We start from the raw sequence: 19,784 nt of genomic DNA, 5'->3' as shown, positions 1-19,784 counted from the left end.
TCTTAGGGCTGACTTGCGCCTGATCACAATCACTCAGGACTCTAAGGGCCATCAGCTCTCCGCAGCTTCCGGCCTGGGCCCCGCCCCGGGCCCCGCCCCGGGCCCCGCCCCGGCCCCGCCCCAACGTGCTTGTCAACCCGCGGGTTCTCCAAGTTCCCAGCGGGCGCCGCGCGCTCTGGGTGGCCTCGCCCCTGCTTCGGCCCCGCCCCTCGGGTGCTGGGAGATGGCGGAATTGGAGGTCGGGGTACACTGCCAGTTGGAACACTGCCGGCGGCGAGGTGACAGCGGAGTCGGTTTCGGCTCCGACCCCCGGACAGTGGCCGAGGGAGAGGGGAGGCCTGGGCGTGCGCGCCCTCCGGGGTGTGCAGCGAGCTTCGCTGGCGCTTCTGGGAGCCCCGTGGCGGCCACGGCCGGGAGCCCGGCGACGCCTGGAAACACCAGCGCGTGCACCTGGGTGTTTGGGGCGCTCGCCTGAAAGTCGCAGGGGAGAGGCTGGAGCTCCCCGCCGGCCCTGCCACAGCGGTCTGGGCCGAGCCTTTCTCTTCCCCAGACTTCTTGTTTAATCTGTTACGTATTGTCAGAAGAAGGCAGCGGGCGAGATCAGTTTTAACCTGGTTTATGGGCCTCTAGAGACAAGCTTCTAGTGCGAAGGCCCTTAGCTTTTACCATATTCTCCAAGGGATTCCGATCCTCAAGCTATCCCTCCAGGTTATCAACTTTCCCAGCTCTGGCAGTCTTGCATTTTGATTGTCACCCAATCAGCGAACATCTGCAGGGCAGCTAGTTTGGGCTGGGACTACAATAAGGCTTTTTAAAGGCTGGTAGTTAAGCTGCATTTTAAAGCATTCATGTGGTCTCTGCCCCTTGATATGGGAGACCCAGGATCCACAGAGCCCATCCAAGAGCTAGCTCTGGGCAGTGTGTCCCAGGCTTTAAGGATTTCATACGTCTCCTGCAGACAAGCTCCTAAAAAAATTAAAGCACACAACAAGCTCAGTCCTTGGTACCTGGGTTTCAATCCATACCTGCGCAATCACATTTGGCTCACACTAGGTGGCAAATAGGTTTCATCTACCCTTGCGGCCTCTTGTGTCATTGGCAGCAGGTATCTGAGTTTGTTGAGAAGGAATCAAGTTCAGTCGGGATTAGGGAGAGTGTCGCAATTGCTGAGCGATACCTGCTATGGGCTGTGGACAAAAAGACAGCATCCCTGCTAGACTTAATTGGTATAAAACATGCTCACAGAATCCTGTAGTCAGAACAACAGTGGCACAGTTCATTAAGCCCACGTGAAGGAAGAACTGTATTTGGGTCTTCTTGTCCCACAATTAGCCAGGGGTCCCTTTCTGTTGTAAAAAGATTCCTTCTTTCTGTTGCCTATTGAGATAACAACCTGTAGAATTAGATCTTTGGAGGGGGAAATCGCAGCTTTCTCTACAGTGCAATGTTTTTTTATTTTCACTTTGTAAAAATGGTGTGATTGGATATATCCAGCCTTACTTAGCTATAAACTATAATATGAAGTACATTGAAAACAATTCAGAGAGTAACTGTGTCTGGTGACTAGTGAGTTGCCACATCTAGAAATGGATGCTTCCTTGTACTTGCTAAAAATTCTGTTCCTTACTTAGTTGTTAGTTCCAGCTTAGTTGTTCCTCAACATCAAGGAAAAACAATTCAGGATTAAATTTTGCAGTATCAAATCAACCTATTGAATTTCTGGAATTTCTTGAAAAATTTCTCCTAGTTACCACAGGATTTTTTCTTAGATTGAATATATTCAGGACAAGTCAATTGTAATTATCTTTAGGAATTATAGTTACTGTCCTATCCATACCTTTTATGTATACCATTTGGCTTTTTTAATCACTCTGTGAAGTTGATATAGCATATAGCATAGATACATATATACACATAGACACTGTATACTTATAACTGTATTTATTCCTGTATTACCTAATAATAAGAACTTTGGTTTTGTGCATATATATATATATATATATGTGTGTGTGTGTTTACATGCATAATATATTCTACTATAAAATATATTTCTATATAAAATCTCCAAAGCTCTACTATTAATTAACTTGCCTAACATTGCTAAATTAGTAAGCAGTGAAATCAGAATTGAAACCCAGGTTTTTTACTTAAAATACAGGGTTTTTGCGATATACAGTCTTCAAAAACAACACCTACTAAATCTAGGAAACGAAAACAAATAAACCAAAAAAATTTTTTTGGATTTATTGTGCTACTACAAGTAACATTTATCTCCCGATAATCTAGTTATTTTCTCCCAGAAGGAATCGAGGTTGTGATGGCTTTTATTTAACCACTATTTGCTGTACTAGCATATTGGTCAAAATGGGAAGTTCTTCTATGGAGGTAGTTCAGGACTTACGCTCAAGAAAACTAAATCAAAACCAAACACTGACCAGTACATATAACATTTTCCCTCAATTTTAGATTTTCTTCCGTTTGTATGTGACGGTTGTTCAGGAATATTTTGGTAAGTTACTTTTTATGTGGGACTTGAGAGTAATTTTAGTATTTGTAATATGAGGTTTATTACTGAACAGCAGAATAATTTAAAACAGTTCTTACCTTAGCCATTGATATTTGATATTCATTAGGACAACCACTTTGAAAAAAACAGCCTGGTCATAGGCCTTGACTATTTGCGCATATATTTGACTCATTTTTTAACTTCATAGATGGTATTATTTCTGTGTGATTTTTTAATGTAAAACTTGTATTTGTGTCTTTTAATTACCAGGAGAGAGCATGTCCACAATATAAAGAATATAGGGGGGAAATTCAGTTATGATTATTTCTCTTTATTTTAGTTAATAAAATGAAAATAGCACAACCCATACATTTCTTAAATTGGATCACATGACCTTCACCCACAAAGTTAAAAGCCTGGGAACTAAGCAGGGATTTTGGAAAATGTATTTTCTTTGCAACTATACTTTTGTGTATCAGACATTTATTAAACAAAGTAGTGAAAGAATAAATTCTTTTAAGATAATTCAGAAAGATTTATTAGAAATAAAGTAATGCATATTTTAAAATCAGAACTAGAAGCTCTTCCTTGACCTTTTATTAATAATGGCCTTTGAGAAGTAAAAGGAATCAATAAGTTGTCTTTTCACATTTGAAAGCCCTTAGAGTAAAGGTAATTTAGAGTGGTGAATTGTTTTTATGCACATGGAAGTTGAATAGTTGTGTTTTAAAACTTTTGAGACGGTAGCTGCTCTATGTTTATCTGGTATTCAGTTTATCCTTATATGTAGAGTTAGTTCTTAATGTAGTATAAGTGTAATTAATCTTAAGGATACTAACCCTTGAAATATCTTAGACTATTGCAGTTATCTTTACATTATTTGATTGCATTTAAATAAACACTGTTTTTTTAAATTATTTAAGCCTTGAACACAGAAGCAGAGAGTCACACAGCTGTCCTGAGGTATGTTAATAGTTCTGTTTAATAACACATTTGTATTTATGTACTTTTCCTCAGTTTTTAAAGAGATTTCAAACCATCAGTGTACAACAGATTAAAATTTGGTGTACTAAACTCATTATGCAAAGAGGTTTTTGCTTCATTTATATTATTTTTCTCAGTTTAAAAGAAAAATTGGTCTACTTGGTATTTATACATTTTTATTCTTATAATTTTTATTTCTTCACACTTCAGTTCTGTTTAGGTGGCTTACTTGCAGCTTTAAGCCCTATATGTACAGATCTAAAATGGAATTAACATCCTCATCATATATTCCTCCCAATTTTCTTTATTCTTGTGTTCATTTTTACTAGTGCCTGGCTTTACGATTTGGTGGCAATAAATTGTTCTGACTCAGTCAGCCTTAGTTAGACCCAGGAACAAACCTATGGTCCAATAAAATCCCATTCGAATTCTGAACAGATGGAGAGATTAACAAAAGGTCTGGCAAATAGGAACCAAAATATCATTTTATTATTGATAAAAGATAAAGTGAATGGTAAAGCTTAGTGAGAGCCCAGTAGATCTGCAAAGGAAAGCCATTGCCTGCTAGTTACAGCAGTGCTGGACCAGTGTAGGCCACCTCCTTTACTTATAAGTTCAGTTCAAAGACCAAAAAAAGAGAAAGCTGAGTCCACCACACCTAAAGTAGTTTTCTCACATGTGTTAGCCCCAGCTCTGTTGAGTCAGACAGAGGCAGGGAGTTAAACTGAATTCACTCAATTTGGAAAGAAGCATTTGCCTCACACTTTGCAGTGGACATTTATTCCTGGCCACCATTTACCTCGCAATCTACCAAGGATTTTTATATCTGTTCTCTCAATTTCAGAAAATTAAGTTTAAATGAGCTTCAGTCAAAATCTGGCCCTCTGAAGTTTAGGTGATCTATTTGAGGAAACTAAAAATTAATGAACATTGGCATTACATAGGATTAATTAGAAGGAAATACTCATTTAGAGTCCTAGAGTAAACATAGTGATATTTCTTACATAGCTTGTGAATATGCCCTGCGTTTTCCTTTTCCTTGTGATATTATTTGATTTCCTATGAATGTCTCTCACACAGTGCCTCTCAATTAGGTCTCCTTAATTGGAGTAAAAAAATCATTTACCTTAAGACTGTTGGAACAAATTTGGAAAAATAGTTAATTCCATTTGAACAAGATGTAACTATCATTGATATAGAAGGATGTCCTTTGATTGTATATTTCAAGCAGTTATTTCCTTAAGTTCTTGCAACTCAAGAAACAGTTACTTAATACAGGTTTCTCCCTGCCACGCCCCACCCTATTTTTTGAAAGTTCACTTTAAGCTCATTCACTTTCATGAAAAACTCATGAGTATCTGTTTTTGCTAACCAAAATAAATCCAAAAAAGATTTTTTTCACTTTTATTTTAAAAGACAAAAAGGGAAAATAGTGTTTAGCATTTGTTTTACAGTGAGCCATTCACTGTACAGGCAGCGCATGCTCCAAGCTTGAGAGCGGTCCCACCAAGCTCCTTCCCCAAGAACCACACTTGGCATCTCAGCATTAAGCCCGCATAGCTGTGAACTGAGTATGAGCACTTGGGAGACCCATTTTGTGGTCTGGGAACACTCAAAATTTTACTATATAAATTAGTGGCAATTGCTTCTTTGCTTTAGGGCTTCATTTTGGCTTATGAATGGTTTCCTAGGAATGCTGAGCTACTTAGATAGTGTGGGTCACCTGTACTCAAAATAGCCTGGCTGATCTTATAAAATCTCATCTTCCTCTGATGTAATATTTGCTGGCAACACAATATTAAATCATCAAGAATATAGTATATCATTATGAAAATTGTCTTTAACCTTCTGTATCATAGGTAAACATAATTCTTCAGTATTCACACATATATTTAGCTACTTCAAGTTGGTGTAGAAAGTAGGTATGACTTGCTGTTTGAGGGTGGATGATGAGGTGATTACCTGAGTATATTATTATTGGATGCACCTTTGTGTTGGACTGTTACAAAGTAGAAAACTGAAATTATAAATAGTAACTGAATAGTCATTTTAACTTTACTTAGAAGACAAGTATACCACAGCAGGGAAAATATGAAAATGTAGAACAATCAATGCAATAATCATTACTCGCAAATATTTATTATAATGTTTGTGTGAGTGTCTAAGTTGCTCTTATAAGTTTAAGCAACCTTCCAAAATAAATTTGTTGATTTACTTTCCATGTGAAATATACCATTCCCCCCCCCTTTTTTTTTTTTACATTTTCAGGTAACTGTAATCAAGGAGAGACTGAAGTCAGATACTCACACATCTTATCCATGCTCATACAAGGAGTGTGTTGAAAAAGAGCTTGTACCAGTTATCTGTCCTTATGGTGAGAAGAATTTTTGCCTGAGGTAATCACTCAGATCATTAAAATCCTGTATATCTCTTTAATTTGTATGCAAATACTTGAACTAATCTCACTCTTCTGTTGCTCATAGACACCGTCATCAGTCAGATCATGAATGTGAAAAACTGGAAATCCCTAAGCCTCGAATGGCCACCACTCAGAAACTTGTTAAAGACATTATTGGCAAGTATCAAGAAAGCTTATTTCATTGCTTTCCTTATTGCTATATACTCTTATTAGGTCTAAAGCTCCTGCTTCTTATGCCAGCTTTTCAGTCTGGAAGGTGTTGTTAACAGCCCCCGAGGTTACAACTTGCAACAGATTTCAATAACATTTTTTTGCAACAGTATTTCTCAGAAAGCCTGCCTGACCAAAGAAAATTTAGAAATTCTGTGGAAGTTCCCTACCAGATGTTCTCCTGCTGCGCCACTTAGATCAGATGGATAACCATCATGACTAGAAGTGGTATTCATGAGGCTCAAGTAGTGGTTTATAGTCTCTTAAGACTAAATTTTAAGTCTAGCCCACTGTCCTACGAATGTTGCTGATAATCTGAGGTACCAGGAGAGAATGTATTTTCATTCAGCAGAATTTTCATTCTCTGGTAAGGATACTACCTTTATTAAAATCTCCTATAACCAGCCCTGGCTGGTGTAGCTCAGTGGATTGAGCACGGGCCTGCGAACCAAAGGATTGTGGTTCGATTCCCAGTCAGGGCACATGCCTGGGTTGCAGGCCAGCTCTCAGCAGGGGACCCACGAGAGGGAGCCATACATTGATATTTCTCTCCCTCTCCTTCCCCTCCTCTCTAAAAGATAAATAAATAAAATCTTTTAAAAAATCTTCTATAACCAAATCTTAAAGTTCTCTGTAGAAGTGTTATTGATTAGATTAAGTAGGCTTGAGCTGGAAAGAAGCACATAACAGTGAGTTTTTTGATGTGGAGATTGCTTAGATCAACCTCAATGCTGTTTTCCCACTGATCATGTATATGTCATACCTACACAATGAATGTCGTCTCTTTCTATCTCCATTGTGTGTAATTTGTGTACATTTTAGAGCCATAAAGTAATAATTAATAAAACTCTGGAAAATTTAAATATTCTTACGTGCTTATATGCTTGTTCTTATTTCTTAGATTCCAAGACAGGAGAGACAGCAGTTAAGCGACGGAAGGGTGCAAAAAATAGTGCAACAGCTGCAAAGGTAGCATTGATGAAATTGAAGATGCATGCTGAAGGAGATAAGTCATTGCCACAGGTTGGTCTTAGAGACTTTGAAAAACAAAAATGTTTAGATAGAGTTGAAGCCTCTTTCTACTCCTCCCTCCCACTTAGTAACAACTACCTTAAATCTGATGTGTATCATTCCTAGTGTTACATGGTGTGTTGCTACATAAATAAATGATACATAGTTCTGTGAGATTTTTCACTTTACAGAAATAGCAGCTTCCTCTTTGTCCCAGGATGGGGCACACTGCCGGATTACTGTAGCCTGTCTTGCAAGCAGCTCTGACTGTAGGGCCCTGGCATTTAAAGCTGCTCACACTCCTGGAGTCTGTGAATGTTGATAGCCTGTGTGTCTGTGCACTGCCCTCAGAGAAATAGAATGGGAGCACAGTCCAGGACCCCTGCGGAATCACGTGGAGCTGCAATGTCCCATGGGGTGCTGCCAGCAAGGCCCTTGTCCCAGTTAGCCTGCTCCCAGCTGGGCGAGAAAGAGCACGGCAAGAGCCAGAAGTGGGGCCAACATCCACTGGGTCTCACAAGCACTCTGGCCCACCCTGACTGGGTGAGGGAGGGTGAAACCAGAAAAGACACCGGAGTTCAGGCTGCCTATCACTATCAAACCCAATGAGCAATGACAGTGATTGAATCTTTATGGGCGCTTTATTCAGATGGCCAGTAATCTGAAAAGATGGCAGGTTCATACCCTAACAGACCATCTTCAATTCCATTTTTCAATGGCCCTTTTTATAAGGAGAACAAACTGTAGGTAAGTGGTTTGGAATTCCCCAAAAAGTTAATTGGATGAAAAAAAAACAACTTGGGCATTCTTGCCCTGGGCAGTGGTCCTTAACTGTGTCCTGGGGGGTCATCATCTTACCCTGGAGTACAATGGCTCAGATATCATCTTGAATTGCTTACAGTCCTACTGAGGCACAAAAGTGGAACTGCTTATGGTCTCTTGGAAGTCAGAGTGGGTCATACCTTCAGTTCCTGGAACAAAAGCTTTTACATGCATTGATTGCTAAACTTATTAGCTACTAAAATTTTCCAACTCTTAAGTCCCCTATTAAGGGGATTGCAAAAAACGAATGAGACTCTGTGCCCTCTGGTTAAATTTTCTGTCCCCAAATCCCATACACAGTGGGAGCATCCAACTTTTCTAGCCAATCCTGTGGGCTCTACAGGTACATGTCAGCCTGTGCAGCATCTCTGCCCCTCCTCTGGTCGCCATGATCCAGAAGCGGGTAGAAAAATTTTCTAGCTATGTTACAGCATCTCTGCCCAGGGCTGGGCATCATACACTTGTTTGCTCACCCTCACCCAGGGAAATGGAGTCACAGTTGGCTGCGGCTTAAATCCTGCCACCTTCAGTACTTCCTGACACATCTCTAGGGTGCCTCACCTGTGGCCAGTGATCTGGCCAGATCTCCCTTTACAAAGCCAACACTTTTTAAACCTATTTTTAGGAATCAAGGAAGATCCAAGGCAAAACGCCTTTGTTCTTACTCCTTTTTTGCCCTGCATTTATTAATTTAGCAAGAAAATAAAATATAAGGAAGCATATAGGGTATAGAATGTTAGAGGAACCATCCAAATCTATGACTCCTTCTCTTTTATTGATATGGTACTTGTCTGTTTTTTTCTTTTTTCTTTTTTTTAGTTTCTTTATTCTCAAAAGCCCTGCTGTCTCTAAATATGTTGTGAGGTCTTTCACACGAAAAGACATGTTTTATGTTTCAGAGACCTTTCAATTGCAAGTGACAGAAACTTGATACCAAGTAATTTAATCAAAACAATTTTTTTTTCCCTTATATGATGGGGAGTGGCTTTGATCTGGTCTCCAGCAATGACCAGATTCCAGGAATCAAATGCAGTTGAATGAGTCCATTGTGCCCTTGACTTCTCTCTCTATATTGAACTCATTGTTTCCCATTTCAGGAGACTTTTTTTCCACATTGTTTCAGGAATAGCTGAGAGGCCTGGGGGATAGCTGTAGGCAATTCCAAGTTTAATTCAAAGACTAAAAACATCTGGAAAAAGAGCTCTCCCTTTCCTCCCCCAGCTTTTGAAGGTAAAATCCCAGGAAAAGGCCTTGACTGGCCTATTTTAGGTCACATACCTATCTTTGTACAGATTACCCTGCCAGGGTCTTAAGTCCTGTTCCCTGAATTCAGGTGGATGCTGGGCTACGCATTAGAGGGTAATCCCTCTGACCAGGAGAAGAGAGGAGGACATGTCACCAGACAAGAACAGGTAACTAGTTCATGTACATAATCTGTATTTTAACTTTTTTATTTTTACAGGCAGAAAGAATTTACTTGCAGGTTTTCTTACCCAAGGAAAGCAAAGAGAAGAGCAAACCAATGTTCTTCTGCCGTCAGTGGAGCATTGGGAAGGTCATTGACTTTGCAGCTTCTTTAGCCAGCCTGAAAAACAACAATAACAAATTAACAGCCAAGGTAACAACTGGTTATAATAACTTTTCCCTAGAAGCTTTAAGATATGCTACACAAGCATCTTTGTTTATTACAATGTGCTTTATTTCCCTTGTAACAGAAATTAAGGTTATGTCACATTACTTCAGGAGAAGCATTACCCTTGGATCATACTTTGGAAATGTGGATTGCTGAGGAGGATTGTCCTTTATATAATGGTGGAAACATTATCTTGGAATATCTTAATGAGGAAGAACAGTTTTTAAAAAACGTTGATTCCTACTTGGAATAGTCATTCAAGGATTCAGTGAGCTAACCTCTATGTGAAGTTATGTCTTTTACTATGGATACTATGCATATTTTTATTTTTAAAAGTTGCTTTAATTATTTTTCATTATATCATAATATTACCAGTTTTCTATAAGTTAAAATTGTTTTTAAAGTTTATGAATTGACATTCAGTTATTAGCAAATTGTTGTATTTCATTAGATTTAGTAGAATGTGCTATAATAACAACAACAAAGCTGAATGTCTCATTGGGTTGGTATTGACATCTGCATCTGCACTGAATGTTCAGGTGTCCTTTTAGGGACATTACTATTCTTCTGGCAGAGGAAAAAAGAAGTGGTTCTTAGAAGGTACACATATCACTTTTGCTTTAAGCAAGTTCCATGGCCAAGGCAGTATAGCTTTACCTTGCGCCTACATCATGATGTATAAATTCATGTGTGTACATGAATCACAGGAACTGAGAGATTGTCTCATTGACTTTTCAAAGTTTTGGATGAGGAATTTCAGGCCTAGGAAGGGGAAATGATTTTCCTGGTGTAATTTAATTGCTTTGGGGCATATCTCTGATGAAGGATATTACAAATGAGAAGAAAGATGAGGTAGCTCAACTTCAGTGCCATGTCTTTATATCTACCAAAGCAAAAGCATGCCAAAGGTAGACACATTTTACTGACAAATTGATGCCCTGACTGATGTATTCCATCCTCACTCAAGAAAGGACTGCTATATAGAACAGAAAAGATTTGTTTGTTCTTTGTCCCTTTTCTACTTTAATTGACATGGACAAGTACAGCGGCTTTAGGTTTAATTAAAGAAATAGACTTGGAATATTCAATTTCCCTCTTAATTTTTTCTTTGTGCTATTTTCATGCAAAGAATGGAGATAGCTTCTGATTTACATTAGCTGGCGATCCATTCATTTATTAGTACAGTTATTCAGGTACCTACTAAGTGTAAGGATTTGATTCTAGTGTGTGGCAAGTACCAAATGAGCAGATGGATCATAAGCATAGCTCTGTTCCAATAGCTCTTTTATCACAAACTGTATGACCAGAAGTAGAAGTAATTTTTAAATACACCAGAAAGTTTTAACACAAACAAATATCTCAGCATGTGCCATAATTATTTGTACATGGTAGGGAGTTAACATATGTCTCATGAATATAAAGCTAAATATACCAGAGAAAGAACCAATGAGAGTGTACATAAGGTACACTCTCAGGAAGAGGGTACATAAGGCTGGCAGAGACTGAGTTATACTGGGAGAACGTGGAAGCAGGCCTGTCAATGACTAGACAGAAGGTAAACCAGGGTCATGGCAGGAAGGACTGTGTCAGTAGGCATCCATGGTTAGGTCCATTGCCAGGTAGTGGGGCAAGCTTGTCCGGAAGACACAAGTGCAAGCATCCTTAGAGGCTCCTGGGATCAGACCCAGCATGAACAGTCTCCTAAAGAGAACAGGTTGTAGGCAAGAGAAAAGCTCTGCAGCTTCTTCACACTATTGACATCAATCAGCTTTCTCAGACTTTGCTGTAGGGCTCTCGGTTGAGTATGCTCAGTGAAACTTTCCCAGCCCCACCATAGTATGTTTCTACCTGCTTGCTGACAACCAGAATTATAAGCAGGAAACCCACAAATATTTTTCAGTTCAGATAAACAGTTGTAATTATATGATATAAATAAGCTTCAGTTTAAATATAATCAGCCAGTAGAGGCATGTGAAAAATAAATTACTCAGTTTTTTCCAGATTTGTCAGGTTTTATTCCCTATAGAGTTTAGGTTGCAGATAGAGGAATCTGAGCAAAACAAAATGTACCTTCCTTACATTTTTTAGCTGGGAAACCAAAATTGTGATTTAAAACATTTGGTCACATACTGTAAAGATGGCTTTGGTTTCATGAAGTGTTTTTTTCTTTAGGGAAGTTCTCTGGAAATGTAACTGAGTTATCACAGAAACATCAGTTACATTCCCTGTTTTCAGCATTGGGACAATGTCTTGATGTGGTACATGGAAATACATTTATGAACTATAGGGTCTATTGCAGTTTTTAAAACATTTATTTTTATTTTTTAGTTATAGTTGACATTTATTATTTTAAGTGTAGTGTCTACTGCCCTTGAAAAGTTAACCTACATAAGTAGAATTGTTTAAAACTTTAAAAAATACACAATAGAATTGTTTTAAGAATTTTTGAGGAGCAAACATCATGATATAAAAGTAGTTACTACAAACTGTCCTAGTGGAAATTTAACACAGATTCTGTCTTGACTACATGAAGAATCTTTTGAAGTGTTTATATGTTCAGAGAATGATACAGGGTGCAGCCAAGAGTGGGGCCCCCAAAAGGGATTTGGAATGAGGTCCAGAACTCAAGGTGTCTAGGAAATATTAGAAAGGTATATAAGATGTCCTCACCCCTTTCCTCCTCCGGTGTGAGTTGGGGGAAGGGACACATGGAGCAGGAACAGGCAGAGCTGTTTCGTACAGCAACAACTTTGCAGCTAACCTCTGGCACGATCATTTAACATATTTATAACCTTTAACTGGCTGCACGGATACGTTAAATAGCTGTGGCCATGCTCTGAGCCAGGGGGATGGAAGGGACTTCCCCTGCAAGGGGGGCAGGGTCCCCCAGGTGACAGCGTCTGCATGAGAGCTTAGAGAATATTGGCTCCATGACATGGGGCCACACCTGCCCAGACTCACAATGTCAGCCCAGTAAATTTGGAGTAATACAGGAATGCTGGCAAGTGTAGCTGATTGTAGGAGGAGTCAGAAATGGGGCTCTAGAGGAAGATTGGTGTGACGATTTAAAAACCCAGGATCAGCAGCCATGTGAGAGGAGACCCTTGCACTTTTGGCCAGGGTGGGGACCCTCACAGCTTGAGTAGAGGGAATCACCACTCGGCTTTGGAAGAGTGGCGACCCTCACCGCAGCTTTGCCGAGAAGAACCATGCAGGTTTGGCCAGAGTGGGGACCCGCGCAGCTTTAGTAGAAGACGACTACGTGGCTTTGGGGTGCTCTCTTTGGCCACATGACCTGGGAAGCAGGAGAGACTTTGCCTGGAAGAAAGGTGAAAGAACTCTTGCCGGTGAGCCATTAGAGATCCTGCCTGGACGGCCCCACGGCTGATGGTGCTGGCAACCTGAATCACGGATGCCTACTTCTTTGCCTGAGTTACAGTACCCCAAATCAGGGCAGGGGGAGAAGGAAGCACTGTGGGCATCTGTGGGTATTCAAAAGGATTTTGATATTTTAGTGGGGACATTGGGTCACTACTTTAAGTCTGTATAGCTTTAAATCTTTCCTTTTCACAAATCTCTGGCATTGAAAGACGTCTTTCCTAAGGCAGCAGAAAAACAGATGGTTGTGTCTGTTCTGTAACAGTTTTTGGTGTCCCTGGTTCTTTGCTCTGCTTCCAGAAGGAGGTATCACTCTGGCTGTTTTTACTACTTGCATGTCAGTGGTCTTGGCCCTTATAATGATAACCGCCAATTCTTACCTGTACAGTAGGATATTAGGGTTATCTGGTACATTCCATATTCCCGTTTTGATAATTATGTCACCATTCCTCTTCATACTTATACCTATATCGGCTGGAATAGTCATCAAGCATAGACTACCTGAAAAAACAAACATAGAGAGAATCATTACACCTCTGAGCTTTCTTTTAATGTCTGTGAGGATTTAACTGATGTTCAGAATGGAATTAGGTTTCTAAAAACAGTTAACTTAGAGATACTTCTGTTAGGTATTTTAGCTCCTGCTTTGTGTTTTCTGTTTGGGTACTCCTTTGCTAAAATCTCTAGGCTGCCCCTTCCTGTGTGTAAAACTGTTTACACTATGGAAAGTGGGATGCTAAGTAGCTTCTTAGCTCTGGCCTTTATTGAGCTCTCTCTTTCCCGGTCCAAGGCAGACTTAGCTTCTGTGGCTCCTTTTACAGTGGCCGTGTATTCTGGATGTGAAATATCACTGATCCTCCTATTCTACAAGGCTAAGAAAAGATGTATCTTTATCATAGAATATAAAAGAAAAAAATTCCCCTCATCTAACAAAGCATGAGAATTCCTACTCTGAATGAAGTACTATGGGAGATTCAAAGCATATCTAAAATAATGTCTGCTCTCAACCCACTTATGATCTGATTGCAAACTTGACACTAGGGGGGAAGTATACATTATCAAAATACGTACATTATTATATGAAAGTTAAGATGGCAATCACTTTATAGCTGTGTTGGAAATGTTTTATAGAGTTGCATTGGAATGTAATACTTCATTGTGGTCTCGCATGTAGGAAAGAGCAATGTAAAACACACCTCCTGCAGTGATTATGAGGAAGGGGTGTTCACATAATAGGCATCCTGTAAACTCTCACAATATTAGGTAATTAGTTTGTCAGCCAGTAGGAAAACCAAAATTCTTCTCTTTTCTAATTTCATCAAATTCAGTATATCAATACCAAGATTTATAAGAGATGTTTTTCAGCATGGTGGTGGCTGGTTTTTATTCACTTTATTAAATGATAAATGTTTATATGGAGTCTTTTACTACTGAGTCCTTTACACAGAAATGTCCACTTAGATGCCAAAAAATATAATTAAGCTTGCACAAATTTAACTTACATGTATAACAGGATGCAGCCAAGAGGGAGGCCCCAAAAACAGATTTGGAATGAGGTCCAGAACTTAAGGTGTCCAGGAAATATTAAGATGTCCTCACCCCTTCCCCCCAACAGGTGTGAGATGGAGAAGGGACAAATGGAGCAGGGCCATTGAGAGCTGTTTTATACAGCAACAGCTTTGCAGCTAACCTCTGGCATGGTTATTTAACATATCTATAACCTTTAACTGGTTGCATAGATATGTTAAATAGCTGTGGTGTGCTCTGAGCCAGGGGAATGGAAAGGGAATTCCCCCCCAAGATGTAACTGGGGGCAGGTCCCATGAGTCACAGCGCCTGCATGGGAGTTGGAGAAGATTGGCTTCATGACATGGGGCCACACCTGCCCAGACTCATGATCGCAGCCCAGTAAACTTGGAATAATACAGGAATGCTGGCAATGCTGATTGTAGGAGTCAGAAATGGGGGTATAGAGGAAGACTGGCATGGGATTTAAACGCAGACACGGCAGCCACTGGGAGAAAGCCATGTGCTTTTGGACAGAGTGGGGACCCCCACAGCTGGGGGTAGAGAGACTCACCATGTGGCTTTAGCAAAGAACCACCGCTGGGCTTTGGCACAGTGGTGACCTCCCACTCTGCCACCCCCCCCACCCCCCCGCCAAGGCTTTTGAGGAGAGGAGAGGTGCATGTGGTTTGGCCCAAGTGCAGACCCCTGCAGCACTGGTGGAGAAAAGAACCATGCAGTTTTGGCCGGAGTGCGGACCCCTGCAGCTCTGGTGGAAGAGGACCACGTGGCTTTGGGGTGCTCCCTTTGGCTGCGTGGCCTGGGAAACAGGAGAGACTCTGCCTGGAAGAAGGGTGAAATAACTCTTTGCCAGTGGACCATGAGAGGGTGCCACGTGGCTTTGGATTAATTGGAGATCCTGCCTGGATGGCAACACAGCTGACCATGCCAGCTGCCTGGAACACGGACGTGTGCTGCTTTTCCTGAGTTACGGTACCCCAAATTAGGGCAGGGGGAGAAGGAAGTACTTGTGGGCATCTGGGACTTTGATATTTTAATGGAGACATTGGGTCACTATTTTAAGTCTGTATAGCTTTAAATAAACCTTTCTTTCCTTTTCACAAATCTCTGGCATTGAGAGACATCTTTCCTCTGGCGGCGGACAATGGAGCCCAGTAGAGGGTCCTTTCGGTAACAGTATATTGTGACCCACCTTGGCCTTGTATATATGCTCTTTGTTTTGTAACATACGCATTTGCTTGAACATATTTTACTGATTGGGTGATGAAGGACCTGCGTTTCATTAACTTTGTGACCTTGAACAAGACACTTCTCTGTACTTCAGTTTTACATCTGTAAGATGAAGAAATTTAACTGAGGTTTAAGATCTTGCTCAACTCTTAAGTCTGTGGCTGTGGTATGAAATTCTAGGACCTAGCATCATGGGCAGGGTGATGGGGCAAAGGGAAGAAGGTTCAGACTGATGAGGGTAGTAACCACACACAAGTGCTGTAGTTAGGGCAGCCACCAAAATTTAAAAAAAAAATTTTTTTTAATTTTTTAATCCTCAGCCAAGGACATTTTATCATTGCTTTTAGAGAGAAAGGAAAAGAGAGAGAAAAGTGTGATTGGTTGCCTCCCATACGTGCCGGGACCAGGTATCTTACATGCCAGACTGGGGATCCAACCCACAACTTAGGTATGTGCCCTGACCAGGAATCGAACCCACAACCTTCTGGTGTACAGGATGATCCTCCAATCAACTGGGAAAGCTGTTGGCATTACAGGGCATGTCAGGGACTTAACCAGTATCTGCAGCTCCAATTTATTTCACATTAAAACATGAAAATCCTGTTAGATATTTGGGAGACTCCACCACCTGAGGACCTGCATATTACACGTGTAAATTTTATTTTTAGTCCAAGTCCATTACGGGAAATCTTGTGGTGTGAACTTGATTTTTTTTTTCCAGTGAAAGGGAGTTGCCATTTACAAGCAGTCACCTCTGGGGAGTAAGTAGGGTTAGCAAGATACCCAAGATTGCTGTGGAAGGAATCACCTTGGTGACCACTCTTTATTATGCAAATACAGGGCAGTTGGGTACTATCCCCCAGATGCAGAAGCATGTCGAAAGCACTCCGTAGCCTGACAAAGACCATCCCTCCCCTAAAGCCCCTTTCAAGAACAGTCAGGTGTCTAGGAGATATCAGGGGCTTTAGATCTCCCTTCCCTTCCATTCTGAGGTTTAGGATAATAAAAACCTCTCTCCAGGATGAAAGTCAGCTGGTGATAAGGGATATCAAAGGCTCCCTAAAGGGAACTCTGACCTGTCCCCCATACCAGAGCGCAGGTTTTGTTTTCACCAGGCGGGGCTGAGGCTGGAACCTGGCCCCTCCAGATCTCCCAGCCACCTAGGCCTGGTAGATCTTTGTGATTGGGAACAATGACTGCTAATGTAGCTTTTAAAATTGCCCCTTTGAGAACCCAAGAGCAATGCACCAGTGCTGAGGGCCCTGCAGCCATCTGGACCACTCACAGACAAAAATCATTTGGATTTGGTGGTACCTGTGTGCTAGGCAGCAGTCCCCAGCCTCTTTGGCACCAGGGACCAGTTTCATGGAAGGCAGTCAGGTGAGCACCCTTTGCTGGTCACCTGTGGAAGAGGAGGGGTGGGGAGGAGGCAGGAGGCCAAATTAAGGTGAGCTTTGCCAGCAGCCATGTTCCTAATGGGATCTCTGCACTAGAGGACTCAACATTTCATGTTCATAAGGGCGTTTTGGGGGCAGAATGGCCTCTTTTGGATTGGAAAATCTCAGTTACTTGAGAACAATGGGAGGTAGCAGCTGAGGACCCTAGAAAAATGTTTGACCTGCTCATTTGAGGTGGGAATCTGTAAGTGTTCTTAATTTGAGAGAATAAGATAGCTGATCTTCTGTGAGTGGGACTGTCAGAGAATGGCCTCATGGGGGGTTGGGTGGACAAGACTGTTACAGAATGGATCCTCCATTTCCTGGGATCTCTCTTCAACAGGTTCACCTTGCCCATCGCCCTTAGGAATTGGAATTATGGCTCCCATGCCAGAGTTTGGTGAAAAGGAAAGGAACTATTTATTCAAAAGTTATACAGACTTAGAGTAATGACTTAATGTCTTCATTAAAATCCCAAACACCCATAAACACACAGAGTCCTTCCTTCCCCTTTGCCCTGGCAGGCCAGCCTAGGGTATCATATCTCAGGAAAAATAGAAGAGCATGGCTCGGCCAGCTAGTCTGCAGTCCCCAGCACTATAAGCTGTGTTGCCACGACCTCCGGTTCTTAACCCAAAACCATGTGGCACCTTCTCATGGCCCACCAGCATGTCTTTTTACCTCTTTCCTTCCTGCATTGTCTCTCCTGCATTCTTCCAAACTGCTGAGAGAGCACTGTGTGGCTCCTACATCTCACTTTCCTGCTTTCTAAGACTAGTGGTTAAGGGAGCCACACAACCACATGGTCCACACTGCGTGGCTGCCCACGCCGTGCCTGGGTTTTTAAATCCCCTCTGCGAATCTTCCTCTGCATCCCCATTTCTGACTCCGCCCACAATTAGCCACACCTACCAGCATTCTGTATTTTTCCAGTTTTCCTGGGCTACCGTAGTTAGTCTGAGCAGGCGTGGTCCTGTGCCATGGAGTGAATCATTTCCAAGCTCTCACACAGGCGCTGTAACCAGGGGGAGTTGCCTCCCAGTTACATCATGAGTCAAAGTCACTCCCATCTCCCTACTCAAAGCATGGCCACAGCTACTTAACATATCTATGAAACTACCCAGCTGTTATAATTATGTTGAATAAAATATGTTTTTGGATATCAGGTGTGAAGCTGGCCAACTGTTGAAATGCAAAATAACTCTCAATGGCCCTGCTCCATGCATCCCACCTCACAGTTCAGACTTGTGGGGGTAAGGATATCCTATAGTTTATAATTCCTGGACACCCTGAGTTCTGGACCACATTTCAAATCCTTCATTTGAGGTGGGGGGGGGGGCCTGGTTGCACCCTGTTACAGGACCATGTTAATTTAAGAAGATGTAAAGAGGACTCTGATGACATTTCTATAAATGCCTGGAAAATTTTATTTGCCTATGAATCAACACATCACAATGTAGAGGCAGGAGTTTATTTTAAGATAAATGACAACAGAGAACTTCAGCTAATTTCTGAAGTTTTTTTCTTCTTTTTTCATCAAAAACACAAAAGCATTTTTTTTTTGCTAGATAAATAAAGGTATCCTATTCAGATACTTAAGTCATCAGTCTTTTTTAATTTAAAGTATTATAAAAGTTTATGTAAAATAAGCCATAAGCACAACACAAAAATAAGACAAGTAGAACTAAGACAATATACAAAACAGTTCCAATGAATGAAAAATAATGAAAACCTTATCAGCTTGATCGAACTTATTTGTCTTTTAGTTATGTGCTGCTCTCTTTCCTAGACTTAACATAGTGATTTCCATTACACTTGATTAGGCTATAAAATATTAAATATTATTTTTAAAAAGACAGATTCTCATACTCAATGATTAACAAATACTTGCAAAGTTATCATCAAAAGTTTTATGTATTTAATAAAACTGTAAATCCAGAATACAAAATCTACATAAATAATATAACCAAAGACCGCCAAATTACCTAAATGAGACTCAGTTTCTGAGATGTTATAAAGAGAAAATTTAAATTTTATTTACATACAAAATTGGATACACAATTTGTCAACATACTTTTAAAAACAAACCAAAACAACTACTATTCCTGAAAACCTTTCCTACACTATTAAAGTGACAGGGGACTCAAGAGTTGGGAAAGTTTAGTTTAATGTAAACGATTATAAGCCTCGTAAGTAATGCATATGTTAAAGCTATTATTTCAGAAACTACACATAAGCTATTATTTCAGAAACTTTCCCGTCCTGGCTCCTGGGAAAGACAGGCAACCTCTTGGGAACAAGTGGAGGTGTTCAGGCCATTGTGTTCCAGGAAGAGACAGACGACCACCTGCCCTTGGTAACAGCTAACTGCTCAGGACAAGAATGCTACAGTTTCTTTCACCTAATTTTCCCTGAATTTCAAAACCCCTCACCATACTATATTTACTCCCTGTTATAAAAAGCTGGTTTGGAAAGAAAGTGTTAAGAGTTTTGTTAGGGTACAAACCTGCCGTTTTCTCAGATTGCCAGCCGTCTGAATAAAGTGCTCATAAAGATCAAATCCCTGTTTCTGCTTAATGGGTTTGGCACGTGACAGGCAGCACAAACACTGGTGTCTTTTCTAGTTTC

General features: G+C 40.8%; 2 protein-coding genes across 3 annotated transcripts; both read left to right on the top strand.

Moving 5' to 3' along the window:
• The first annotated feature begins 221 nt into the window (after positions 1 to 221).
• ZFAND1 (zinc finger AN1-type containing 1) lies at positions 222 to 19,784 on the top strand. 2 transcript variants are annotated; one of them, XM_037141849.2, is made up of 9 exons: positions 222 to 278; positions 2,467 to 2,509; positions 3,430 to 3,469; positions 5,759 to 5,886; positions 5,974 to 6,065; positions 7,021 to 7,142; positions 9,415 to 9,570; positions 9,668 to 9,764; positions 19,406 to 19,784. In XM_037141849.2, the coding sequence occupies exons 1-9, from the start codon at positions 224 to 226 to the stop codon at positions 19,612 to 19,614; spliced, it is 942 nt and encodes a 313-aa protein (XP_036997744.2). In that variant the 5' UTR covers positions 222 to 223; the 3' UTR covers positions 19,615 to 19,784. The 2 variants fall into 2 exon arrangements, with proteins under 2 accessions (XP_036997744.2, XP_053516999.1); XM_053661024.1 differs by lacking the exon at positions 19,406 to 19,784 and having other exon boundaries at positions 9,668 to 11,132.
• SLC10A5 (solute carrier family 10 member 5) lies at positions 12,795 to 19,397 on the top strand. The gene is given in 3 exon segments (XM_053660927.1): positions 12,795 to 12,800; positions 13,176 to 13,542; positions 13,545 to 19,397. Coding segments are annotated over 3 exon segments (732 nt in total). The 3' UTR covers positions 13,904 to 19,397.

The sequence above is a fragment of the Artibeus jamaicensis genome, unplaced genomic scaffold (assembly GCF_021234435.1).
Source record: "Artibeus jamaicensis isolate MK-2021 breed Jamaican fruit bat unplaced genomic scaffold, CSHL_Jam_final scaffold_916, whole genome shotgun sequence".
Lineage (NCBI taxonomy): Eukaryota > Metazoa > Chordata > Mammalia > Chiroptera > Phyllostomidae > Artibeus > Artibeus jamaicensis.
This window is presented reverse-complemented; position numbering and strand designations above follow the sequence as displayed.